General features: G+C 47.8%; 2 protein-coding genes across 8 annotated transcripts in view; one reads left to right on the top strand and one right to left on the bottom strand.

Annotated features, from left to right (window-relative positions):
• Window positions 1-17,254, bottom strand: part of SH3RF2 (SH3 domain containing ring finger 2) — a 122,102-nt gene extending 104,848 nt beyond the window's left edge. For all 7 annotated transcript variants that reach the window (XR_014838979.1, XR_014838980.1, XR_014838981.1 and 4 more), the window contains exons 1-2: window positions 17,115-17,254; window positions 15,366-15,840 (exon numbers count right to left, since the gene is read on the bottom strand). Coding sequence is in view for 2 of the 7 variants with exons in the window: in XM_021084960.2 (XP_020940619.2) it covers window positions 15,366-15,743 (378 nt within the window). In the remaining 5 variants the exon portion in view is untranslated. The remainder of the gene's footprint in view (window positions 1-15,365; window positions 15,841-17,114) is intronic.
• GRXCR2 (glutaredoxin and cysteine rich domain containing 2) overlaps window positions 1-27,078 on the top strand; it is a 200,013-nt gene that overhangs the window by 107,084 nt on the left and 65,851 nt on the right. The gene's annotated exons all lie outside the window — the stretch shown is intronic.

Genomic DNA, 27,078 nt, shown 5'->3' with positions numbered 1-27,078 from the left:
AAGGAGCAAGGGAACCAACCTGTGTCTCTCGTGTCACCTTCAGCCCCCGACCCTGACAGATGCAACTGAGCCTTATTCGGATTTCTCCTCTTATTGGCCCCACTTCCCTTCCAATTTCAGCCACCGCTAAACTTGAGAAGAAAATAATAAAAAATAATAATGCCACTTTCGGCAACATGGCTAATAGAGCAGGAGATGATCATTCTCAGTCAATCAGAAAGAGAAGGACAAATACCACATGATACCACTTACACGTGGAATCTAAAAATAACACAGGAGTTCCTGTCGTGGCGCAGTGGAAGTGGATCTGACTAGGAACCGTGAGGTTGCGGGTTCGATCCCTGGCCTTGCTCAGTGGGTTAAGGATCTGGCATTGCCCTGCGCTGTGGTGTAGGTCGAAGATGTGGCTTGGATCTGGCGTTGCTGTGGCTGTGGTGTCAGCCAGTGGCTACAGCTCCAATTCGACCCTTAGCCTGGGAACCTCCATATGCGGCCCCCAAAAGACAAAAAACAAAATAAAATAAAATAACACAAATGAATTTTTTTTCTTTTGGCCACCCTTTGGCATATGGAGTTCCCAGGCCAGGGATTAAATCGGAGCCACAGTCACGACCTAAGCTGCAGCTGTGGCAATGCCTGATCCCTAACCCACTGTGCCAGGGTGGGGATCGAACCTGGGTCCCAGTGCTCCTAAGACACCACCGATCCTGTTGTGCCACCACAGAGACTCTCAAATGAACTTATTTACAAAACAGACATAGAAAACAAACATGGTTACCGAAAGGGATGCGGGGGTGGGGTGGGTGGGGGGAGGTGATAAATGAGGGGTATGGGATTAGCAGATATGCACTATTATATATAAAACAGATCATCAACAAGGACTTACTGTAAAGCACAGGGAACCATACCCAGTATCTTGTAATAACCTATAATGGAAAAGAATCTGAAAAAAATACAACTGAATCACTTTGCTGTATACTTGAAAAATAAATGCAAATACTTCTTATCATTCCTCTATTCTGTAAACTATGAAGAAGGCGAATTTTAAATTTGCGATGGTGGCATCCTAAGCCTCGGGGAAGCTGAGACCTTCTCTTTAACCATCCTGGTTGCTCATATTTATTAAGGACTTAGGTACATTCCATGTCACAGGGCTGGTTCTCAGCTAAGACAGGATCAGAAGCTGACTTTCCTGAATTTCAGGTTCTATTCTTCCCCACCCATCACAGACCACTCTGCCTTTCCTGGAGACAGGTTTCCGAAAGGAACGGAGCGTCAACGTTTTGTTCTAAGCCTGTTTACATTTCAGGAAAAGCAGACCAGCTCCGGGTCAGAGCCTGCCGTGTCTCCTGATAGCCTATCTCCCCAGCCTCCCTCCCCTGCATGCTGGCTTCCTTCATCAGCTGCTCCCCTTCCTCCTCCACCCTGCCCCGGTTGCTGGCCGTCTCCATCTCCCATGTATCTTTTCTACCCTTCTCCACCCCTCCCCTCCTCTTTCCTCTGATTCCCCCACCTCTGGTCTCCCTCTCGATCCCCGCAGACTCATTTCCACCACTTTTACCCCTACGTTTATGGCCAAGCGGCATCCAGTGAAGACACAGCGTGTAGTGAACACAGAGCTGGGTTGGCTCAGGGTTGCGTCATGCTCTGGAGTTAATCAGCAATGTCAGAATGGTGATGTTGGTGCCAACAGGACCCTCCCAGCAGTGGCAGGTGGGGCAGGGCCCCACGGGGCTCCCAGGGAACACTGTGCTTGTCTTGGCCACTCTCACGGACCTCGTAAGGGCCCCGTCCTTGGATGCAGGCCAACTTAGTTCAAGTCCTGGTTCTGCCATTTCCTAGCTTCACCTGCCAAATGGGAAAACACCGTGGACCCCCAAGGTGTGTTGAGAGGGTTCAAGAAATCCATGGTCATTCACACGATGCCTGGCACACAGTGTGTGCTAATTGATGGTCAGTTATTTTATTGATTTTTATTTTATATTAGCATATAGTTGGTTTACAAAGGTGTGTAAGTTTCAGGTGTACAGCAAAGGGAATCAGTTATATATATACGCATATCCATTCTTTTTCAGATCCTTTTCCCGTATAGTTTATTGCGGGATATTGAGTAGAATTCTCTGTGCTGTGCAGTAGGTCCTTGTTGATTATCTGTTTTATATACAGTAGTATGTGTCTGTTCATCCCAAACTCCTAATTTAGCTCTCCCCCTCACTGTCCTCTTTGGTAACCGCAAGTTTGTCTTCCAGGTCTGTGAGTCTGTTTCTGTTTTGTAAAAAAGTTCATTTGCGGAGTTCCTGCCGTGGTGCAGCGGAAATGAATCTGACTAGGAACCATGAGGTTGCGGGTTCAATCCCTGGCCTCGCTCAGTGGGTTAAAGATCTGGTGTTGCTGTGGCTGTGGTGTAGGCTAGCAGCTACAGCTCCAATTAGACCCCTAGCCTGGGAACCTCCATATGCCGCGAGTGCGGCCCTAAAAAAAAAAAAAGAGGACAAAAGACAAAAAAAAAAAAAGCAAAAAAAAAAAGTTCATTTGCATCCATTTTTTAGATTCCACATAAAAGTAATACGGTATTTGTCTTTCTCTTTCTGACTTACTTCACTCAGTATGAGAGTCTTTAGGTCCAGTCTTATTGCTGCAAATGGCACTATTTCATTCCTTTTTACGGCTGAGTAATATTCCATTGTATACACGTACCACCTCTTTATCCGTTCCTCTGTCGATGGACATTTAGGTCGCTCCATTAAGGTGCTGCCTAATAACAGCCACCTTCCCTCCGGCTTCTCTCTTTCCTGGTCCCTCCCATCCTGCTCAAAACATCAGGACAGGTGCTCTGTGTGATGAGGGTTGCCTGATCGTCTAGGCCCTGGGTCAGCAAGTAGAATGGAAAAGTTAGAAAACACAGGACCTGTCTCGACCACACAGTTTTATGATTGTGGGGGAAAAAAAACCAAAAAACAAAAAACAAAAACATCTCAGTGTTTCAAAAACTTAAGATGACAAAAACAAAATACAAGGAGCCATGTTTAATAGCACATTTGTTTCCTTCCTCACATAACGGGAAGTAAAAGAGGAGATAGACAATGTTCTTTTTGTTGAAACGCAGGCTCCTGGGTCCCGTTTCTAATCTCAAGAGAAGGAAAAGACATTGTCATCGCCTTCTGTTCTTCAGTCGTCCTAGTCCTCCTTCCCTCGAGCATGGAACTCATCTACCGAGGTTTCTTTCCTCCTTAGGGATTCACCACTCCACGGAGAAGCTGGAAACTCAGACGACTCTCTCTCCCGCTTCTCCAGAGGGCCAGGAAGAGATGTTCTCTCCTCTGCCCTCCACCCCCCTGCCATCCCTGTTTATTAAGCAAAAGTCCCAAATAAGACTGATTGTAGCCGTGCCGTCCAGGCAGTTCATTAATATCACAGCCAGATACCCTCCTGAACGCAGTTCCGCAGGGATCTATTCCTGCTCCATGCCCACTGACTCTGCGGCATTGCCTTGGCAACCAATTAAAATACCTCTGTGTGCGCAGCAATATCACCCCGAATTCTGCAAAACCAGGACAACCCGCTCAGAGGGCTGGGCCTGCCAGTCAGTTGGTGTTCTCCTCTCTATCTGCCTCCGTTCCGGTCTGACTTCTTTTTTCACCTCTCAATTCCCTCTGAATCCCCTGCAAGCACCTACATGCCATTCCTAACACACCCGGGGCTGAAGTCAAGAAACACCCTTGTCAACCAGACAGGGCTGGAAGGGCTCCTGGGGACAAAATGGCTGGGATGCCTCCTTCCCTCCCGCCTCGGGCTCCGCGGCCATGAAGATGCTGAATCTAATACGTATAACAGTATGCAGTTTGGTATCTGTTGAATGTTGGTTGATTTCAGGCACCGTGCTGGGTACAGAGGAGACAAAATAGCTCTTTAAGCTCGTGGAGCTTATGTGTGCGGTGAGGCCAGGGGGTCGCAGGGGGACTCTGCAAACCTGAGGAGGAATCTACAGCAGGCTGGCTGGGGATGTGGGACAGAGAGGGCTGCTGACTTCTTCTTCTTCTTTTTTTTTGTTGTCATTTTGCCTTTTCTAGAGCTGCTCCCGCCACATATGGAGGTTCCCAGGCCAGGAGTCCAATTGGAGCTGTAGCCACCGGCCTGCACCAGAGCCACAGCAACGTGGGATCTGAGCCGCATCTGCGACCTACACCACAGGTCACAGCAACGCCGGATCCTTAACCCACTGAGCCAGGCCAGGGATCGAACCCGCAACCTCATGGTTCCTAGTCGGATTCGTTAACCACTGAGCCACAACGGGAACTCCAAGGGCTGCTGACTTCTGCAGGAGTGAAGGCTACACTGAGACCTGAGGGTGGGCTGCAGGCCCCTGGGGGCTGGTCTCCCAGTTTGGCAGATGGCTCCAGACGTACCCTCACTGACCCTGGCGGTTAGCTGACCCGCTCGGCTAGAGTGGTTTGCTTCAGGCACCCGGGAATCTCTGTCTCATGTCTCCTGTCTCCAGGCTGAAGTGCTCCCAGCAGCCTTTCAGCGGAGGGTAGGAGGGATCCCAGCAGCCTTTCAGCGGAGGGTAGGAGGAATGATCCGGACACTCTCACCCCTCCTGCTGGTGTTCACACCGCCTTGCAGGTGAACGGAGCCGAAACGCACGTTTTCCAAAACCCGCAGCAGGGGGACCAGCGAGGCAGGGACTCACCATCCCCTTCATGCCTCTCCGTGAATTGTGAGGTTTGCAGTCCTTGGTGTCATGGCTTTCTGTGAACGCCGGGTGGTTCGGAACCAGGGCGTCCGCAGTTTTCAAAAACGCAACCTCAGTAACTGCCCCGAACACAAATTCAGGAAGGCTACATTGTGATGTGTAGCCATTTTCTCCCGTTGTGCGTTCTCACAGTAACATGGAGTGAGCACAGACCTCTTATGTGTGAAGTAGAGAAAATAGTCACATCCATCTCAGTGGGTCGTAGAAAGGGTTCGGTGAGATTCTGTAGGGAAAAGTGCATGTTCCCAGCGCCTGACACAGTAAGTCCTTTGTTTTAACCCTTATTAACTGCACTGTCATTAGTTTGCGTGGCTGTCTCCCAAAAGACTAGGAGCTCCTTCAGGTGAGCGTGTCAGCCGTTCTGGTGAGTTACCCAGTTTTCCTGGGCCTCTTCCATGGATACATCTTACTAAGGATCCGATCTTCTTTGCTTTTGTTCTGCACTGGAGCCCCACAAAGGGTCTTACTCATCACAGGCATCCTGTCTAAGCCTGCTGAACGAATGGGGCAGAGGAAATGACAATAATGCCACACACTTACTGTCACAGAGGACGAAGTATCACGCCCTGTGCTAACAACTTTACAAGCACTGTCTTGACTTATCCTCCAAGTATGGCTTGATCTCTGCTGCCTCCGTGTCTACAGATGCAGTGAAACAGCAGGTCGGCCACGGTGAGCGTGGTGGTCCTTTGCAAGATTAACCGACCTGGGGGAGTGCAGGCAGTTAGCCTTTACAAGGAGCTGACTTTGTCCGGACCCTGTGCTGAGCACTTTACAGGAAGCACCTCATTAAATCCCCCCAAGAACCCTATGAGCTAAGTCTCCCGCTTTCATTTTGGAGCAGCGATGCTCAGAGGCCCCAAGTAACTGGCCAGACACACACAGCCGGTACACCAGAAAGAACAGCCTTTGTTCTGAATCATAGCACTAGTTTATTCACTTATCTCATGGGAAGTCCAAAGTCAGAAGCAGCAGAAAATTGGAATACACATTTTAAAATGATACTAAAACACTGATTCCTCTTACTTAGAAGTTTAAAAAAATACATATGTACATACGTGTACACACACACACACACACACCCCAGGGCACAATGGGGAGCGATTGTTTAACTGGTACAGAGTTTCGGTAGGGGATGATGAAAAGTTCTGGAGATGGAGTGTGTTTGTTGGTTTGTTGCACAACAATGTATATATGCTTAATGCCAGGGAACTGTGCATTCAAAGTTGGCTAAAATGGCACATTCTATGTTAGATAAACTATATGCACATGTGACATAGATCTGTGAGCATGAGCGGTGCAGGGGCTGCTCCTACCTGAAATATGCTGTCTTGCCTTCATACAGAAGGTCAGGTCAATTCAGCTCATAACTCATGGTACATTCTCCTAGTGCCTCTGCTTTTCTGTCACTGCATTCCTGGAACTAAGTGCAAATGGACTCAACTTGAGGTGTTTCCCCAGGATCAAAGGAGCACATAAAATCTGTGATGTCTGATACCAGAATTTGGCCGTATGTGCAAGGGGCATTTCCTGTCTTTTTAGGGTTAGCGATTCATGAGCTAAGTGATTTTGAACCTGGCCCACTATGTTTTATGGACAGCTGTGTATGTCACCAAAAACGTATTTACTAAAGTGATTCCCACGTAGACTAGTTCCCATGCAGACCGCATGACTCTGCTTGAGGTCATAGGCTGCTGAGTCCTCACCTGGCTTTGTCATGGCACAGTTCGCAAAGAGGTCACTTCTGCATCATGAGAAGTTATTCCCTGATCCCATGATGTCTACCAGAGATGTGAATATGTGCATTTATACAGTCATCCCTTCGGGGACCATTTGGGGGCTCCTCATCTGGGCCAGGCTCTCGGCTCGGTGCTCCACGCACAATACTGAGAGACAGGACAAGCTGCCCGTTCTGCTGGTGCTGGGAAGACAGACTGAAAAAATGTCAGCGATCTGAGATGCACTCAGCTACTTACTCTTTGAGTCCCGGGGTCTGAGCCTATGCGTATCCCTGGTGTGAGCTTTTAAGACAGAGCCTGGCGCGCAGCAGGCACTTAGAAGCAGTCCATCAAATGTCCTGGCTTCTGAGCTGGGAACCTGGAATGCTGTGTGACTCGGGGGCTGGCACAGACCTGGGCTGCAGGAAGCAGCTCACGGTGAATGGAGGCGTCTTCCTTGCCCTGTTTGACCACTTGCTTTGGGTGTCTCGTGTTCCTGCGTGCTAGGGTTGTCGGGGAACCTGACCATCGCCATGGAAAAGAGTGGCTCTGTCTGCCAGTGACGTGGAGACCGCTCCTCGGTTCCCCAGTAAGTCAGCCATCTGCTTGGAGCAGAGATGTCTTATCTGGCTGCACTGAACCCATTAGGGAGATACAGTAACCAGTAACGAGTAACCAGTTTGGCTACGGAGATTTCATTACAGACAGCGACTGACACGTGCCTTCCTAGCGATGGTTTTGACGCAGGGAACCAACCCCCCCCCCCCCACCGTGTCCTCTCCATCCATTTCCTCCTCCTCTTTCAGCTCCCATTCCCTCCCATTCGCTGTCCCGTCCCCACTTTCCGGGCACCCACACGCCCGGCACAGACCCTGCCTTTTCATCCCTTGATCCTGACCTTGCTGACCTTAAATCACGTCCTTTTTTTTTTCTTGGAAGTTTCTTTTTATTGGCCAAACTTCATTTTCCTTAAACTGAACACCACCCATCATCTGACATTTTCATAAACCATCCTTTTTTTGAGCCTAAGATGTCTTTGTCTTAATCCCTGTATTGGGTGATAATTTACACACCAAAAATGCACTTTTGGGGAGGCCACACCCACAGCACGTAGAAGTTCCTGGGCCAGGGATTGACCCAAATCGAAAGTGCAGCAACGCTGGATCCTTTAACCCACTGAACTGGGCAGAGGATGGAACCCGCAGCTCCTCAGCGACACAGGCTGTTGGATTTTTAACCCACTGCACCACAGCAGGAACTTCAAAAAAGCACTCTTTTAAAGTGTACAGTTTGATGAATTTAGACACACCTTTATGCCACCACATAAAACATTTTGCATTACCTAGAAAACCACTATGGTTTATATGTTTGCCATTTCTAGAATTTTATATAAATGGAATCAGACAATATGTACTCTTGGATAAGACATTCCTGTTTTCCTATCCTAACATTTCCAGAGTTGGATGTATCTTACAGAGAACATCAAACATGGTAGTGTTTCTTTTTCTCCCCCCTAAGAGCTATAACTAAATAATACATCTTAGATAATACCTTTTTAAATGGATGAGATATATATATATATACTATATGCATGTGATATGTGTGTGTTTGTGTGTGTATACACTTAAGATATATGTATCTAACTAGTTGGTTTTGTCACGAGGCAGTGCTTAGATATGTATATATGTATGTATATATATATATATTCATTTTTTTATATTCTTTTCTGTCATGGTCTATCCCAGGAGATAGGACATGTTCCCCTGTATACAGGAGGGCCTTGCTGCTTACAAAAATACCTTCTAATGACGGGAACTTGCCTAAAACTCTTCCTGGAAGAGTCGGTGGTCTCTAACTACAACAGGGCTTCTCTTTGGGAGCTCAGCTATCTCTGCATTAGTATGAGACAACATTTCCCAAATCTGTTCCATGGACAATTAATACCACCCAAGGTACTTATAAAAGGGGGAAGATGGGGGACCACTGTCACAGAAATTTGGGCCACATTTTTTATTATTATCCACCACTCAGCGATTCACAATTCATCAGCAAGCAAAAAGCACGGAAAAGTCCTATGGCAAAGAAAATATGTCGAGTGCTATTTTAACCTCAGGTTCATTTGACCCTGGAGCTTTATGGAACATCCAGTAATAGCTTAAAGAGTACACATTGAGGAAGACTGGCCTAAATCAGAAGCATGAATTAAAAAATGAGAAAGAAAGGGAGAAGAGAAAGAGCTTGATGAGGGCTGTATCGGAGTGGCCCCAGCTAAGCCCACAGCTATGTAGGGGTGGGTGGCGTCTGGAATGGGGTTGTGAGTTCAGGGCTGAACAGGCACTTTCCTCATTCCATAATCTCTCTATGGGATGAAGGGACATCTGGGCAGGTACCCTTTCCTAAGAGGCAATGAAAACAACTCAGAAATAGGCCCTGACTCATCCCTTAGGTGACACGCCCCAGTGCATGTGGTGGATAATTGAGGCTGAGGAGGCCGAACCCGCTGCCCCGCCGTCTGCGGCGGCCGTCCACACGGGTGAGCTACTGTGTGAGTCCCCTGGCCACATACCTGCACCCGAGGAGAAAACTGAAGGAGGTAACAGAATGGTTTGCTAAAACAGAGAGAAGCCCACCTGCAGGAACTACTCTGCTCATTTAATGATGGCAAAATCCTTCTCTGAAATAGCACTGTGTCGGTAGAGACAGAGATGAAAGGAAATCAGAGTGTGCCTGGTGAAATCAGGCAGAGCCTTGAAGAAATGTGCAAGAGGTCCCTTTTAATTTTTTTATTTTTATTTTTATTTTTTGGTTTTTAGGGCCACACCTATGGCATGGGGAAGTTCCCAGGCTAGGGGCTGAATCAGAGCTGCAGCTGCCAGCCTACACCACAGCCACAGCCACAAAGATCTGAGCTGTGTCTGCAACCTACACCACAGCTCACAACAACACCGGATCCTTATCCCATTGAGTGAGGTCGGGGATCGAACCCTCATCCTCATGGATACTAGTCAGGTTCATTATCATTGAGCCACAACAGGAACGCCTAATTTTAAAAATATTATTTTAGGGGGTTCCCTGGTGGCCTAGTGGTTAAGGAACAGTGTCAGTGCTGTGGCTCGTGTTCAATCCCTGGCCCAGGAACTTCTGCATGCCCAGGGCGCAGCCAAAAATAAATAAAATAGTTAAAAATATTATTGTAAATATCATCATACAGTAAAACTGACTCTTTTTTTTCCTTTTGGTATATATTCCTGTGGATGCTGACACATCTATAGATTCATTTAACTGCATCGCAATCAGGATACAGGACAGTTCCTTCACCCCATAACATTTCCTCATGCATCCTTTTTTTTTTTTTCTTTTTAGGGCCACACCTACAGCCTGTGGAAGTTCCCAGGCTAGCGGTCGAATTGGAGCTACAGCTGCCAGCCTACACCACAGCTCCTGGCAACGCCGGATCTTTAACCCAGTGAGCAAGGCCAGGGATCGAACCTGCATCCTCACGGATGCTATGTCAGGTTCTTAATCCACTGAACTACAACAGGAACTTCCCTCATGTATCCTTTTATAATTACATCTTCTCCCAACCCCTAAGCCCGGGAGAAGATTGTAATTATTTTTGACTATTGTGACCATTTTTCGAGAGCTCCCCTTCCTTTTGCTGTCCTATTTGCTTCATTTTTTCACAGAAGTTTCTGCATGTTCCTTTGTGGGTGCAAAGAACTCCAAATCTAATGCCTCAAACTTTTTCTTCGATTGTTATTGTTTTGTCATTTACTGTTGCTAATATTTATTAGCATCCATTACGGACGCTACTATACCAAGCTTTTGACATGCAGTATCTCATTTTAATCACAAAATAGCCTGTGATAGGTGTGCTCCTTTACGTAAATATGGAAACTGGGGCTCAGGGAGGTTCAGCGACTTGCCTAAGGCCTCACAGCTAATAAATAACTGAATCTCAGCACAAACCCAGCTCCCTAAGACCGCAGTCCTTACACACTCCCGTCGTCAGTCGAAGGGAGAGGACTGCCCCTGGGAAGGAGGTATGTGGAGAGAGGCCGGGGCAGAGCCAGCTTGGGGCCACGTGGGTCTTTTAAAGGTTTGCAAATGTGGGTGGAGCTGGAGACCCATCTAGGTCTTCTGATGTCCCAACCTCAGCTCCTACATATATGTCTTCCTCCACTTGCCACATCCGACCCTCGTGGACCCCGTGGCACTGCCTGCTGTTTTCAGGGTCTTGGGGTGGCTTTACTCCCCTTGCACGGTCAGCAGAAACCACCATCTGTGTCACAGCCCTGTGGCAGGGCACAGCAGCTGAGACCCAGGAAAGGGGTGGACGCCTTCTGGTTTCTTCACAGCGCATTTTCTCCTAGAATCATTCCCTTATGTGCCTTCCGACCTCATTTTTCCCCCTCAGCTGCTTTGCAACACCAGCTGAAGAAGTTTCTAGGACACAGCCACCTGGGCTGCGTGCCGGAGGTGGCAGGTGTGTTCTCGCCAAGGCAGGGCGAGCGAGGCAGGAATGTGTGTGGTTGGCATGATGTGTAATGAAGAAAAGGGGGAGCGTCCAGCCCTGCAAGGCCCAGGGTGGCACCGTCTGTGTCGTGGGTGGGGATAGAGAGACGCAGGGGAAAGGGGAGGGACACGTCACCGAGGCGCTGGCGATGCTGGGGAAGCGGACCAGGCTGTGCCCTGCGTAGGGCGTTCCGCTGAGCTTGCCAACGGGGGGAGTGAATCTGGCTGGCACATTTTCTCCTAGAATCAACTCCTTGCTCCTCAAGGGGCTTGGAAGCGAGCTGCCAAGCCCCCACAGGCTAGGAGGACTCACACACCCGAATCATGGTCACAGATCACTTGACAGCCAAATAAGCCAAAAATCAGGGTCGCGATTTCTATTCTGGATGATGCTTGATTCATAAGGGGGTGGGAGATGGTATCTAATTTCGAGCGGCACATCTTGAGCCGCCTTAGCAAACAACAACAGCTAACATTTATTGAGCACGTGACAGGAGCCTCATTGCGCTCAGTGACCTGAATCGTCCCATTTATTTCCTCCCAGCCACGCTCTGAGGTAGGTCTACTATTATCTCCAGTTTACAGAAGAGGAACCAGAGGCCCTGCGGCTTAACTGACTCATCCAAAGCACAGAGCGATGGATAGAGGGGCAGCATCAGGATTGGAATTCTGGTGTTTTTCAAACCTAGGTTTGTGGATGTTTAGCTTTCCTGTTTTCCTGCCTGTTCTGATTCCTCAATACTATCAGGAGTTCCCTGGTGGCCTCATGGGTTAGGGATCCAGCATTGTCGCCGTGGCTTGGGTTTGATCCCACGCCACGGTGTGGCCAAAACATAAAAAAATTAAAAAAGAAAATATTATTAAAGGGCAACAGAGAGAGGAGAAAGAGAGATCAGGCATGCAGAAGCCCAGAACCATCTCCAAGGCTTGCACAGATCCTTTGGCTTGGCCGCAGCGTGGGAAGGAATAAAAACTGGGGGGATTTGCACGGCCACAGGCCCCCTGGAGTCTGCTGCTCTTACCTGATGAAATTTGAAATTAACTGCGTGCTGTAGACACTCAAGCCATGTCTCAAGGCTTCTTTTTACACAATCAGCTTGGGAGGGATTTAGACACACAGGCATCATGGACTATTTTTTTCTCTCTCTCGGGCTGGCACCATGAAGTGTGACAGCAGTTCCACCCTAGCTGGCACAAAAAGTACTAGGCTTCTTTGAGCCCACAGAAAGATCTCGATAAGCTTATTTTTTAGTTGCGTCTAGGCGAGCAGAACAAACTTTGGGCTTAAAAAGCTCACGGACAGGAAGTTAAATGAAGTCTTTCAGAGGGCTGCCTTAACATCGAGTCCTCTGGAAGAGGTGTTTTACAAAATGCTACCCTGAGACAACAGGTTATTTCTGCCCTCCTAGAGGGGTACTTTACACTTGGTGTTATCCTGGCCTGGCCTCATCATAGCTTCAGGTTCAGTAATGACACCTATTACGCTCTCCTGCAAGGGCTCTCACTCCTGCGGTGTTTTGCAGAATGCCTCATGCCTGGCGGGGCACCGCACACCGTCAAGAATAATGTTTAGCACGATCCTGATCTCCCGAATGCCTTTCATCTAAGGCTCTCAAAGTGCTCTGCAAACACTCATTAGTTCAGCGTCACAACGGCTCTCCGTTTTTATAATACATTTTTCCATTTTACCGAATTTTAAATGGAGACCCAGCAACCTGAAGGGGCTTTGCCCCAAGTCGTATGGCACGTTTCAGGATAATGACAGTGCCCTGCACTGACGCGGCATGGGTTTTCTGGGGTGATCCGAATATGCTGTAGAGATAATCTTTGTGCTCTTCTGGAGGGAGGGGGGTAGCCAGGATTAAGTGTGGACTGGATGGGGTAAACCAAGGCTGAGAGGGCAGGCAGCCTGTGAGGGTTTGGCACAGGCGGCAAGGCCTCGCCTCTGCCTGTCAGAACCGTCCGTGGTCCCCCAGATCGTCGGCAATTTCCTGAACCAAAAGCTGCACAGCTGCTCTCAGGAAAGGTAGCTACGTTTGAGAGAGTGGAACAGGTTGCGTGCGGAACGATAGCCAGAGTGACATCCAGGAATGACCCCTGCATATCCCCCTGAGAAGGGGGAGAGGGATGGGAGGAGGCCCTTGGAGAAGCAAGTGAAGGGAATGGGCCCTGGGTGGGGTGAGGGTGGCTGCCAGCCCTGCTCTCCTGCAGAACCTTGTCACTAGACCAAGTCCTGCCTGAAAGCAGGAGCCCTGCGTGGTTTGGTTCTGGATTTCAGCATCCTGACAAGACTTGGTCTAGTGCAGCGTGGAGGGTGGGTGCAACCCCTCGCTGGTCCCTCGGTCTGAAGTTACAGGTCCCCGTGAAGGAGTTCTGGGCCTGCGCTGCATCTTACCAGCTGTCCCTTCCAACAGCGCCCCGTGTCGGGAGGGACCTGGGACGCCTCTATGGTTCCCAAAGTAGCGAGTCAGGAATCCCTCCCTGACTACCTTTTCTCAACCACGTAGCCACAGCAAAAAGGATGCAAGTATGAACCCAGATATGCGAGGGTGATAGGTCACTGCCTCCTTCCCATCTGGCAACACTTTCTGAGATGACACTCCGCCCTGCAGGGAGGCAAGTCTTCTGCCGAGTGGGGGAGGGAGAGGTTGCTGGGTCTCAGGAATTCGGAGGGAGATGTGCTGACCCGAGGGAGAGCCTGACTCTCTATAAACACAGCCTGCCTGAGAAAGGTTGCTCTCTTCCCGACCCCGCCTGTTCTGATTGATGACTAGACCCTGGGCTAATAAGAAGCCTCAAAGCAGGGCGCCAAGCCCTTTCCTGGAATGTGCTCTCACGCATCGGCCCAGAGGCAATAAAAGGTGTGCCGGGAGGAAGTGGCAGCAGTGCCCTGCTTCTTCCTGCCCTCCCTGTGGACGTTCCCACCCCCCACCCCCCCTTCAAGGTGCAGGGAACCCAGGGAGGGGTGCGCTGTCGGAAGGAATGTTTTGGAAGTTCTGAAGGCACCTCAGCCTGTTCTCTTTCACTGGGAAGGGATCAGAGAAGACTTGCCCACCCTCTGCCACTCTTCACAGCAGGCAGTCGTGAGCCTGTGTCGGCCGTGTTACTTAGATGGGACTTCACAGAATGCCGCAGAGACTTTCAAAGGATGCCAACCACCCCGGCCATGGCTTGCCATGGCCACCTGGACATACCGACTCTAGGACTGATAGCAAGTGATCCTCCTGGAGCCACAAGGACCACGCCCTCCTCTTCAACGTCCCCTTACCCAGTGTCCCACAACAAGGCTCACAGCCAGGTCAGATAAAGTCCTCAGGCTGTGCTCCCAGGGCTGGACAGAGCCGTGAGTCACATTATCCCAACACCAAACGTGTTATTCAGTGATATCCTGGGGCTCTTTTTTTTTTTGGTCTTTTTTGCCATTTCTAGGGCCGCTTCTGCAGCATGTGGAGGTTCCCAGGCTAGGGGTCTAATCGGAGCTGTAGCTGCCAGCCTTCACCACAGCCACAGCAACGTGGGATCCGAGCTGCGTCTGCAACACACACCACAGCTCACGGCAACGCCGGATCCTTAACCCAATGAGCAAGGCCAGGGATCGAACCCGCAACCTCATGGTTCCTAGTCGGATTCGTTAACCACTGCGCCACGACGGGAACTCCCTGGGGCTCTTTTTTTTTTTTTTTTCTATTACTCAAATGAGTTTATCCCCAGGGCTCTTTTTATTATAGCCCCAAGTGTGCGTTTTGTGCAGGTTTTGTTCGTCTTGCAAACTAAGACACATCTGCGGGGCTCCTGTACACGTATGCAGTATTTCATGGCCCAGCCTGGACCCACCTGGACGCCTCCCTCCCGCACACGAATTTGGGGGGTCAAGTGTCTCGATAACTCTGAATGATTATGAATGAGCACTGTCATCCCGGCACTTTATGACCAGGAGTGCAAAGACAGATGTGAGTGAAATGCAAAACAGAGCCTGACATTTTGAAACGCCTCAGAGATCTCAAAAGCAACCAGCAGCGAGATGTGTTTTCCTTCTCCCCATCCTCTGTGCATTTCCTGTGCCCTGGTTTAACTTCAGAACCCCAAAAGTGAAAGACCCAAAACTGCCATCGAGAAGGCTTTTCCTTGTCCTGCGACCTTCCAGGCTGGGGGAAGGGAGAACCCGGGGAGCTTTAAGAATTCTAAGAATTCCTGGTGGGTTAGCGAGGCTCAGGATTCCACCAAGTTGCAGCAAAAGGATCACCGCCTCCAGAAACGTATCCCCGGGGAATCCTCGGCAGCTCTTTGAAACATAACTAAAAGAAGAGCACCCCAAACTGCTGGAGCGCACAAACCCAGCCTCCCAGCGGACAAGACAGCACAAATGAGATCGCTCTTACCCCATCCATGTGGATTCTGACGTTCGGCACCAGCCGGAAAGGGCTGCACGGCAGACCCCTGGGGTGAGTCCTGCTTTTCTTGCCGTCCTGCGAGGTCAGCACGCCAGGCCTTCGGAAGGAGCCCCTGGTCCCCGAGCCCTGTCCCGAGCGCACGCCGTCCAGAAGACGCACGAGCAGCAGGTTGGCCGGCAGCGCCTCGATGCTGCAGAAGGCCAGGGTCCGGCATTCGGGGCACCGCAGCTCCTTGTGGGCCTTGAAAATCCTCTGGAGACATGGTCTGCAGAAGGTGTGCTGGCAGGGCAGGACTTTGGCGGTGACATCGAGCTTTTCAAGGCACACGGGGCACTCCAGAAGATCAAGTAACGTCGCATCATCCATTTTATTTTAAAACGCCAGTCTTGACCTGGGGGGGCAGAGTCTGCATGGCGGCCTGGCTGAGCCACAGGCGCAGTCCCGAGAGTGTCGGGAGGCCTGCCTGTTTGAAGGGGGGAGGAAGAAGAGACAGAAGACTTGTGACTGCTCTGAGAAGGTGTACCCACCTACATGGAGGCAGTGTCTCATAAGACAGTTTGCAAGGACTTTGTTCCAGCACCCGTTTCAGATGACTCATTCTGATTCGGTACGAGCGGGTATACACCTCGGCTCCTGACTGCTGCAGGATGGAGGGGGCAGTGACACAGCCCCTGCCTACTCATGCCCTGCCTCTCCATGTGCAAGGTGGGAGCGGGGTGAGGGGGGGCAAGGCTGGCCTCTTTAGGGGGCAGAGCCAGCCCCTGTTCCCAGCCAGGGCTCTGAGGGGTAAAGCCTTCAACCAGTCCTCCTGGTTCTCAAATGACAGGCTCCTCAGGACACCATTTCTGTGAAGCTACTGACTCTTTTTTTTTTGGGAGGCGGCGGAGGGGAGGGGTTGCTTTTTGCTTTTTTAGGGCTGCACCCATGGCATATGGAAGTTACCAGGTCAGGGGTTGAATCAGAGCTACAGCTGCCGGCCTACACCACAGCCACAGCAAAGCTGGATCTGAGCTTCATCTGCGACCCACACCACAGCTCATGGCAATGCTGGATCCTTAACCCACTGAGAGAGGCCAGGGATCAAGCCCACAACCTCATGGATCCTAGTCAGGTTCATTACCGCTGAGCCACAACAGTAACTCTCCGAACTATTTCTTCCACATCTTCCCCTGTTATTTCCTTCTACCAATGTCCCAGAAACATTTCTACTAGAAACTGATTTTCAAACATTGTTTTGTCTCAATTACAGGCCATGCAGTTTGGAAGGTTTTTCTTTCTTGCCTTCCTTTCCTTTCCCTCTGTATTTCTTTTTTTCCGCCTTCTCACCTCGATTATCTTAGCCTCAGAGACACTATTCCTCCCATAAGATAAAGTCGCACAGCCTGTTCTGTTACTTTGGCAATTGCTCCCAGTTTCAACTGAAGCAGATAGGAATTCTGGATTGTGGTCACTGCCTGCAGAAACCAAGATGGGGCACCATAGCCGTGTGTGCTCTGAAATTCATCCTTGTTCCAGAAACAGCTTCCTTTCAGAGATCTGAAAAGAAGCCTCCCGTTTAGGAAAGTCTCCTGGCAAGAGGTCCCGGTCCCTCCCAGCGCCAGGAACCAGCAGCGGGAGGTTTGGCACGAGGGCCGGTGGCCCCACTGGTGAGAAAAGCAGACGCGACACACCGGGCTGAGAGGTGGCGCCTGGCCTTCCCGAGATGTCAGCGCGGGGACGTGTGCGGGGGCCACTAACCTTGAGCTTGTAACCCGGGCTGAGCTCCGCTCCGCACGGTCTCGGCTCCGGCGGGCTCCGTCCAGCCCGCTGCCGTTTGGCCGCCGGGAGCCGCTCCTGCCGCCGCTTTGAAAACTTTACCAACTGGAGTCGGACTCTCCTCGGATCGCCTCGCCCAGCCCTGTTAACACTTTCACCGCCAGCGCGGCCGCGCCCTCGCGAGCTCTCCGCTGCGGATTCTTGCCTGGGTGTGACTTCGGCGGAAAGATTACAAAGGGCAAAATACAAGCCAGCCCGGAAGGCCAAGTAGTTACAAAGTTTCTCTTCCCCTTCGCGTCCTCTCCCCGATCCAGGAGCAGGAAACACGCTGGGTTATAAACACGCCACGGTGATAGTTTAAGGTTTATTTTAAACCTTTATGAAGATTTCCTGGAAAGGTCACCCGTATGAATGGAGGCTCTGAGAACGAAGATACACCGGCCCCCTAAAAAGTCCCGCTCCCGAAAAGTCAGTCAATCCTTGAATTTTTGAGATTTGAGAAGGCTTTGAGGGATCCCTTGGCTGGCTCTTTTTAAATTAAAAAAATAAAAAGCAATGTTGTGGTAGTCCAGATATACCTCCTTGAAAAATCAAAGCACAGGGGGGCTTTCCAAAAAGGAAAAGCCGTCTCCCAGTCCCCCTGCGCCGCCCCACTGGAGCCTTATCATAGCCCCCAAATAATGCTTATACCTCTATTTCTTGATTTACCAATAATATGTTGTGATACTACTAAGGTACCCCCTAAAATAATATTATTATTATTATTACTTAACATCAGAGTAGCCCTTGGCTGTGCTAAGCACTCTTGTAAATACTTAACCTGTAGTAACTCAGTTAATCCTTTGAGCAACCTGATGATACACGATTCTCTTTATCCTCCTTTTGCAAACAAGGAAACAGAGGCACGGAGATGTGAAATAACACATCCCAGGAATCACAGCCAGCAAGGGGCCGGTGGTCTGTGATCTTGACTGCCGTATGGTGTAGTGTGATACAGCTTTCAGCGGAGGAGAGGTGGTTGAGGGAGCAAACCTCATCTGGCAGGACATCAAGCGACAAGGACCCAAAGTGACCAATCACCTTCTTTGGCAGAAGAGGCAGCTGTGCCCAGAGAGGCTGAGCGATTCCTTGAAGTTGCCCCGTGAGTTAGGGGCAGAACTGGGACTAGATACGGACTGTTCTGCTTTTACTGCATCTTCTTTCCCAAACGTAGGGATGACAGTTCTGCATCATGCAGAAAGCCCTTAGATACAACTGTGGGGAAATGGCAGAGGGACCCAAGAGGTCTGAGAACAGACTGTGGTGGTGGACGTGTTTTTCAAGGTTCTGCCATGTCCCTTCTGCAAAAGCACCTCAATGAAGCTCCGCACAGGGGAGCACTTGAGGATGGACCGGATTTAATCCCACGTCCTCCCAGCCCAGGGGCCTCATTTGGATATGTGTCAATTTCAGAGACCATTTTCAATGTTTTTTCCATTTCCCTGTTAGGGGAGGGTGTTTTGAACGTCAGCAGTATCACACCCCATGCTTGCCTGTCTCCTTCAGTTAAGCTCCACCTTAGACTCTGTGCTTATTAGGAGTTCGAGACCCCTGGCTGTCCCCCCCTCTGTTTCCGCTTGGTAAAGCCGAGCTCTCTCCCCCGTGAGCTGCCCCTTAGTCCCCTCACCTTCCAGAAAGGGCCCCTCCAGGACCGAGCTCCTCCTGCAGGGGTGGACAGCGGTCTCGCCCCTCCCCTCGCCTGTTCTTAAACATATTCCCCCTTCTGTACGCACATCTGCACTCACACGCACAGGCACACGTCAGCTTTTGCACAAGGACAAACATACGTGTCATCTTTTATGCCACTGACCCAGCGCTAAGACGTTAGACAGAGGGTCTCATCGAATGCTGGCAACAGCTCTTTTAGTCACGTGCTGTAATTTTCCTAGAGTTACAAAAGTTGTGATCTGAACCCAGGTTGGTCTAACGCAGGGCCTGTGTTCCTTTTTTTGACCCCTGAGTTATAAAGTCATGGATATGCCATAAGTATGCCTGCGTATGTTTACATGAGTTCACATATGTGAACTCACACAACATTATGCGTCACGTATGCACCTTCTACACACAAAGAGCCCACACTCCTTTCACGCTTGCTCTCTGTAACCTACCCAGGCTCCCGCCTCTGTGTGGCCAATGGTCTCAAAAAGCTTCAAATCCTCCCAAGCCTCAGAAAACACAAAAAACTGGCTCCATCCTAGGAAGGCAGGATCCATCCAGGGCTGGCATATTCAACAACTGGAAATTCATCAGAATAGAAGGGTGATGGGAGAGTTATAGACGCTGGTGGAGGGCTGACAGTTTACACTCAACTGCACCTTTCAAATCAGACCTTGTCGGTGGCCTCTAACCCCCGACGTGTGAGGTTAGTCTTGGTGGAATGTTCTTTTGAAGCTTTTGAAGAAGAGAGAGGGTTTCCAATGGGGATTTCATCCCGGCTTTTACCCAAATACAACCTTGGCGTCAAATCAGATGAGCATCTAGTCCTCAAAAACAAACAGAAAGGTGAACTCTGCAGGCTTCCCCGACCCCAAGCTGGGGCCACTGCCCCCACTGCTCCCACTCCGTCAGCACTCCTGTTCATATTTGTACGGTTGCGTGGTGATTACAGACTGTGCTCTTTTTAAATACCTGTGTGATATTTATGAGCTTCTGCTGCTTATATTTATAAGCGTATCTTGATTTATGTTAAAAAAAAAAAAGGGAATCTGATCATGTGTTTCCCTGTTCATGATCCTTTGATATTTTGAGAATATACAAAGTAGCATCCAAAGACGTATCCAATATAAAACCTTTATCCATAGATTGATGTACATCCACTCAGTCACAACCTCTTAGGAACATCATTCGTTCTGGATAAAATCCAGAACCTTTTCCCGACCTCTCAGGCGGGACATGACCTGCGCCACCCCCCCCCCCCCCCCCGCCGCCTCAACTTGCCCCTACATCTCCTCTCTCACCCCCTCCAGCCCCCCTGGCTCTTCTCTTTACTGCAGACAGTTTCAGTTTTTCTGCCATGGGGTATTTGTTCGTGTTCTTTCTGCCTGCAACACCCTTTCTAGTTTCTCTCTTTTTAGTTACTCTCTTCACCTTTGCTTTTTTAAAAAAATTTTTATTAAAGTATAGTTGATTTACAATGTTGTGCCAATTTCTGCTGTAAAGCAAAATGACTCAGTCATACACATACACACATTCTTTTTTAAAATGATATTTTCCATCATGGTCTATTCCAGGAAATTGGATATAGTTCTCTGTGCTGTACAGTAGGATCTGATTGTCCATCCATCCTAAATGGAATGGTTTTCATCTACTAACCTCAACCTCCCCGTCCATCCCACTCCCTCCGTCTCCCCTCGGCAACCACAAGTCTACTCTCTACGTCTGAGAGTCTGTTTCTGTCCCATCTTTGCTTCCTTCACCTCCTCCTCTGCAAGTTTCAGCTTAAATGACACTTGCTCAGGGAAGCCTTCTTTGTCTCATGACTAGAAAATATTATCATCCTGCTCTGTTGTCATGGATAACAATTATCACAACCATAATTCGTGATCGTTATAGTGATTTATTTAATGCCCAAGTCCCCCCGACCAAGCTCCAAGAGGGCAAAGCACTTATGAGGGATAAACTGCTCTCTCCCTGACTTAACATAGTCACTGGCATGTGGTTGATACTTAATAGATGTTTGTCGAGTGGGTTTATGAGTGAATGAATGAACGAATGATGTCCTTAAAAGGTTGTGACTGAGTGGATGTACATCAATCTATGGATAAAGGTTTTATATTGGATATGTCTTTGGATGCTACTTTGTATATTCTCAGCCTCACCTCTTATGCTAAGAAGTTCCTCTGGATTCAGGTGGATCTCCCTGGTGGTGTCAGGACCCCGCCATGCACCTCTTGCCGTCTGCCCCAGATCTTCTCTGATGTTGCAATATGGGACACCGCTGGGAACTGGCTCTCCTATCACAAGTGCGTGATCCGAAAAGTGTGGATCACCTTTCACTAATGGGGAATCTATGGATAAATGCTTCCTCCTTTCATCCTGAGGGGTGGGCAGTCCTGAGATTTCATCAGGTTCTTCAGAAGGTTCTGTGAGATGAGTACCACTCATCTATTGAGTGGCTAATGCAATAACGCTTCCTGTATCATCTCGCTCATCCCCCGTATCCTTCTTTCATCCCTGACCTTTGTTCCCAAATAAATTACCATCAAGCAAGCAAGCCTCTGTCTCAGGCTAAGATAGTTTCCTTCATATTTAAAATTAAATCACAAAACCAATGTGCACACAATTTTTGTTAATTAAATTTCCTTGCTTATTGGAGTTATAATTTTGGAGGCACGCGATTTTCATTTGACCTGCTCTTAACCCTATGATGGACTCAGGAGCTTAGCCATAAACTTAATCATTTGTAAAGCAATCCATAAGTCCATCAAAGGAGTTTGGGTCACTAGAAATTTAAGGCATTATAACGGAAAGGGTCATGACGACTCTCTTGACTGTCACTGGACTCTTGTTGGCAGAGGCCATGTTCTATAGTTCTTTGCCCTCTGTCTTCAGTGCCTAGTATAAATTTGTATGTATGTTTTAAATATTTCAGGGAAGCTATATTATCTGTTTCCACAATGCTGAATTTTCCCCAGTGATTTGGTTTTCAAATAATATCAGGAAACCTTTGGAACTGTTCAGGGAGAGGAATGACTAGAGCAAAGTGGGTACCTTTCCAATGGTGGAAACATCTAGGAAGGTAGAATTTAATTAAAACGTTGAATGGCTGTTAGATGTTCTTTCCTTGAAAGATGCAGGCCCGAATGAGATTTCCTTTCTAATCTAATCAGGAGGATGTCTGCCGGTCAGGAGTGTACTTTAGGGAATTCCTATGCAATCACCAGACTCACAGTGAGTGACCCAAAGTCCTGGCAAGGATAAAGAGTTATCCCAAATTTTTTAGAGACACTAAGGTCCTTGAGTTTAACGAGAAGCAGTATGAATCAGCAGTTACCTGGTCTGAATCTTAGCCGGGCCAGTTACTAGCTGGGTGACTTGGGCTAATTTCTCATTCCTCTAGACCTTGGATTCCTCATGTTTAAAATGAGGTCACTGGAGTTCCCATCATGGCTAAGCAGTTAAAAAATCTCATTAGCATCCATGAAGACACAGGTTCAATCCCTGGCCTTTCTCAATGAGTTAAGGATCTGGCGTTGCCGTGAGCAGTGGTGTAGGCTGGCAGTTACAGCTCCAACTGGATCCCTAGCCTGGGAACCTCCATATGCCACAGGTGAGGCCCTAAAAAGACAAAAAACAAAAACAAAAACAAAAACAAAACAAAACAAAAAACCCCCACACAAACAAAAGTCCATAAAAAATTGAAATGAGAGAATTAACGAAACCTATCTCACTGGCCTGTTCTGAGGGGTCTTTGCTTCCAATACAAACTTAATAGATGAGGTGATCTTTTAATCTGAGCCATTTTTGTAAGCAGATACCATAAGAGAGCAAGGAGCCAGGTGGCCAAAGAAGAGAATGCCAGGCCATGTGGCTGGTCAGTTCTTTATTGACCAGAGGCCCTAACACAGTGTATTCCTAGGCTCAGTCCTTTGCATTCCATCTCTTTGCTTTTTGCCATAATCACATATTTTTTTTTACGTCAAATTACTTTTTTGTTGAAATAAATTTATTTTAAAAGGAAACTTGAAAAATACTCCTGTACAGGGAAAACCAGTTTCATCTGCTGCAATTTGAAGGCAAAAATACATTTAATTAAAACCATAAAATGTCATTGAATTTCAGCTAAATGTCATTGCCTACTTACATCTGAACTTGAGGCCTGAGCAATTTAGATTTCATTTTTTGTTTTTTTGGCCTCACCCAATGCATGTGGAAGTTCTGGGGCCAGGGATTGAAACCCCTTCATAGCGGTGACCATGCAGGAGCCTTAATCTGCTGTCCCACCAGGGAATTACTGAGCAGTTTGTTAAAAAGGGAGAGTTAGCAAGCGTTAGAGAGGTATTAAAGACTAGCCCCAGCTAGAGTTCTCTTGTGGCTCAGCCAGTTAAGGATGTGGTGTTGCTACTGCTATGGTTTGGGTCACTCTTTTTTTTTTTATTTTTTTTTATTTATTTTTTTATATCTATTTTTTTTTCAAAGAAGTCTTTTTCATTTATTTATTTATTTATTTATTTATTTATTTATTTTGTCTTTTTGCCATTTCTTGGGCCGCTCCCGCGGCATATGGAGGTTCCCAGGCTAGGGGTTGAATCCGAGCTGTAGCCACCGGCCTACGCCAGAGCCACAGCAACTCGGGATCCAAGCTGCATCTGCGACCTACACCCCAGCTCACGGCAACGCCAGATCCTTCACCTGCTGAGCAAGGGCAGGGATCGAACCCGCCACCTCATGGTTCGTAGTCTGTTTCGTGAACCACTGCGCCACGACGGGAACTCCTTGGGTCACTCTTGTGGTGCATCTTCAGTTCCCAGCCTGGGAACTTCCGAGTGCCTTGGGCATGGCCAAAAAAAGAATAAAATGCAATAGTTGACTAAACTTATTCGTCTTCTTTCCCCTACAGAGGATTAGAAGGGAGGTCTAAAGGCAGCTGTGTTAGAGGGAAAAGTAGGAATGTGAGAATGTATATTACTATTCTGTTAATATAAAAGAATTCAGCTGGTTCAACCCAAGTAAATTCTGTAGTCTAGTTATTGTATTATGCCAATATCCTAGTTTTTATATTGCATTATTGTCATATATGATGTTATCATTGGGGGAAGATTGGTGACAGGTGCAAGGGATTTCTCTGGATCACCTTCCCACTTTGCAACTTCTCTTGAGTCTATAATTATTTCAAAAAGAAAGAAAGAAAGAAACTAGTAAAAGATCAGCCAAAGTCTTATGAACCCTGAAATACCACTTCTAGAAAATAATACTAATGCAACAGATATATACCCAGCTGTGTTCCTCATGTAGTTGCTTATGGTAATTAAAACCATGCATACTGTCCAACAATAGGGGAATGGCTAAATGAGTCAATAAATAGTAGCATAGATAGATAATATAACTATTGAAAATGATAGTGGAACTGTATATCTAATAACATAAAGGACAGTCACAAGTAAGTGAATACAGAAACTTGCAAACCGTATGAGCCCAGGTGATTTAAGAATGATACATACCCACATAAATATCGAGACTAGAAGAATGTATTTCAAAACGTCAGCAATAGTTATTTTTTTGCCATTGAATTTTTTAGTTGATTTTAAGTTTGTTATTTTGTTCACGTATACTTGCAGTCTTCTTCTGATGAACATATGTTACTAGTGTAATAAATGCTTCCAAACCAATAAAAATGGCTTAAATCGTTATAGATTTAGCAAAGCATTTATAACCGATGGAATTAAATCCTGTGACACTAACCACCAGTCTATGCATTACAATTGTTAAGACAGCTATTGAGAAGGAAAATAAATCACAAAGCTCCGAAACTGCTCTAAGTGGATGTTAATCCACAGCAGATACTATGCTTTGCCAAAGAAAAGGGCTGTGATCAGTTACTTCACTCCTAACCAGTCTTCCTCCTCTTCCTTTACTGTTTCCCTTCTGATGAAATCAGTAAATGTTTTGATTCAAAACCCTGAGCTGGTTGCACCTTTAATTCTTATTAAACTCAGGGCAAGTCTGTGCAAAAGCTGACTATTTGCCTAGGCTATTGGGTAACCACAGTCATGTACTTTTGATCACAGGTGGGAAAGTTGCAAACCTTAGTAATTCCCTAAATGCCCCGATTAGTCATAGATGACTCTCTCCATAGGTAGGTCTTCTAGGATAAAGGGAAAATAGCTCATACACAAATGTCTTTCCTCTTTTTTTTTCATTAAAAAAAATGAGAATTAGAATTATCTTCCTATAAATGATTGCAAATATTTGTCAAATCAATTAGACCTTTGGGGGGGGGGGGCTGTGATGGTACTGGTTAGGTATTCATCGTATAGAATGCTATTTATTCACTTGTCTCTATCAAGGGTCATTCTTGCCTGAGATCTCTGTGCCATGGTGTAGGAATCATGTTTGTTGTTTGTTCGTGCCTGACACAAGTTAAGTGCTTCACAAATATTTGCTGCCTGGTGGGGATGACTCAGTTAGTGCTTGGAATTCTTCCTGCATTCCTAGGAAGAATGCTTGGGACCTGACATCTGCAGACCTACACCTCTGCCGCTAACAGCTCTGTGACCCCATCCATAAAAGCGCTATCAGCAGCGCGTAATTCTCAGGCATGACAAAAAGGAGTAAACTTCCTAGTGTGTGTGGGTGGCACTTAGAACAGTGTCCGGTGCATAAATGTTGTTTGAAAGATACCAGTTGAGAATACCTGAATTCCGCTCCCTCCACTTTTTTCTTTTGTCTTTAGGGCCATATCTGCGGTGTATGAAAGTTCCCAGCTCGGGTTCAAATTGGAGCTGTAGCTGCCGGCCTACACCACAGCCACAGCAATGCCAGATCTGAGCTATGTCTGCGACCTACACCACAGTTTGTGGCAACTCGGGATCTTTAACCCACTGGGCGAGGCCAGGAATGGAACTTGCGTCCTCGTGGATACTAGTCAGATTCGTTTCTGCTGAGCCACGATGGGAAGTCCTTAATTCCTCTTTTTGTCTTACTGTAGTTGACCTCTTTCTGCCACTGTCTCTACCTTACTATAGTGGTTGAGGGTTCTGAAGTCAGAAGGCCTAGGCCATCGGATTCATTAAGAGGATGACCTGGAGCGAGTTGATTAAACACTCTGTACTTGGTTTTCTCATCTGTAAAATGGGCATGATAATAACAGCACTTACCCCACAGGGTCGTTGTAAGCATCCACTGAGAAGATGCTTATAAAACGCTTCAAAGAGGGTGACACAGAGTAAGTGCTAAGTGAAGGCTGGCCATTATCCTCTTACCAGGCCTCTTATTATCTGTCGCGTTACAACCAAAGTACAGGTTAAAACTGAGCTCAGCCTCTGGCTCCTTTTCCTGAAGGAGTCGGTCTGATTTGGCCATTACATGATTGTCAGCTGGCAGAGTAGCTGCTCAGTGGCTTTGGAGGTCTGGGCCATTATAGCACCTTATGGAGCTTTAGGAAGAGGCGTGGGGTTGGCTATTATGTTAGAATAAATAATAACAATTAGTGTTATTTTATGCTCCGATCTATGCAGAGAGCTACAACCCTAGTATTGCCCATATCTTAACAGATGAGGGGACAGGCTTCCAGAGTTAAGGTTTTGCCCCAGCTCATGCTTCGGGCAAGTCAGGCCTTAGGCTCAGGCCGTTTCCACTCTTCACCTTCAAGTCATAGCATTCACTATATTTATCATATTAAAAAGGGGGCAGTTTTAGTCAATTTCTTTTTTTTTTTTTTCTTTTTGCCTTTTCTGGGGCTGCTCCTGTGGCATAAGGAGGTTCACAGGCTAGGGGTCTAATCGGAGCTGTAGCTGCCGGTCTATGCCAGAGCCAGAGCAATGCGGGATCCGAGCCGCGTCTGCAACCTACACCATAGGTCAAGGCAAGGCTGGATCCTTAACCCACTGAGCAAGGCCAGGGATCGAACTGGCAATCTAATGGTTCCTAGTCGGATTCGTTAACCACTGTGCCATGAGGGGAACTCCGATTTTAGTCAATTTCTTACTGTAATTTTTTTAATGCCTGGACCTGCAGCATGTGGAAGTTACTGGGCCAGTGACTGAATCCGAGCCACAGCTGTGATCTACACCGCAGCTCACACATGGCCTCGGCAGTGACCCAAGCCACTGCAGTCGTATTCTTAGCCCACGATGCCACAGTGGGAACTCCCTTCTTATTGTAATTTCGATGCCGGATTTTTATCTTTAGTTCCACTCAGTAGAGTCCAAACCTTGGAAACATAGGCATCCTTCACATAGTCACATCT

This window comes from Sus scrofa, chromosome 2, assembly GCF_054392235.1.
Source record: "Sus scrofa isolate SSC_HxYL_T2T_F1_AM1 chromosome 2, Sscrofa_HxYL_maternal_Yorkshire_Landrace_v2.0, whole genome shotgun sequence".
Classification (NCBI taxonomy): domain Eukaryota; kingdom Metazoa; phylum Chordata; class Mammalia; order Artiodactyla; family Suidae; genus Sus; species Sus scrofa.
Note: the sequence above shows the minus strand (reverse complement) of the source record. Positions and strands in the feature narration are given on the sequence as shown.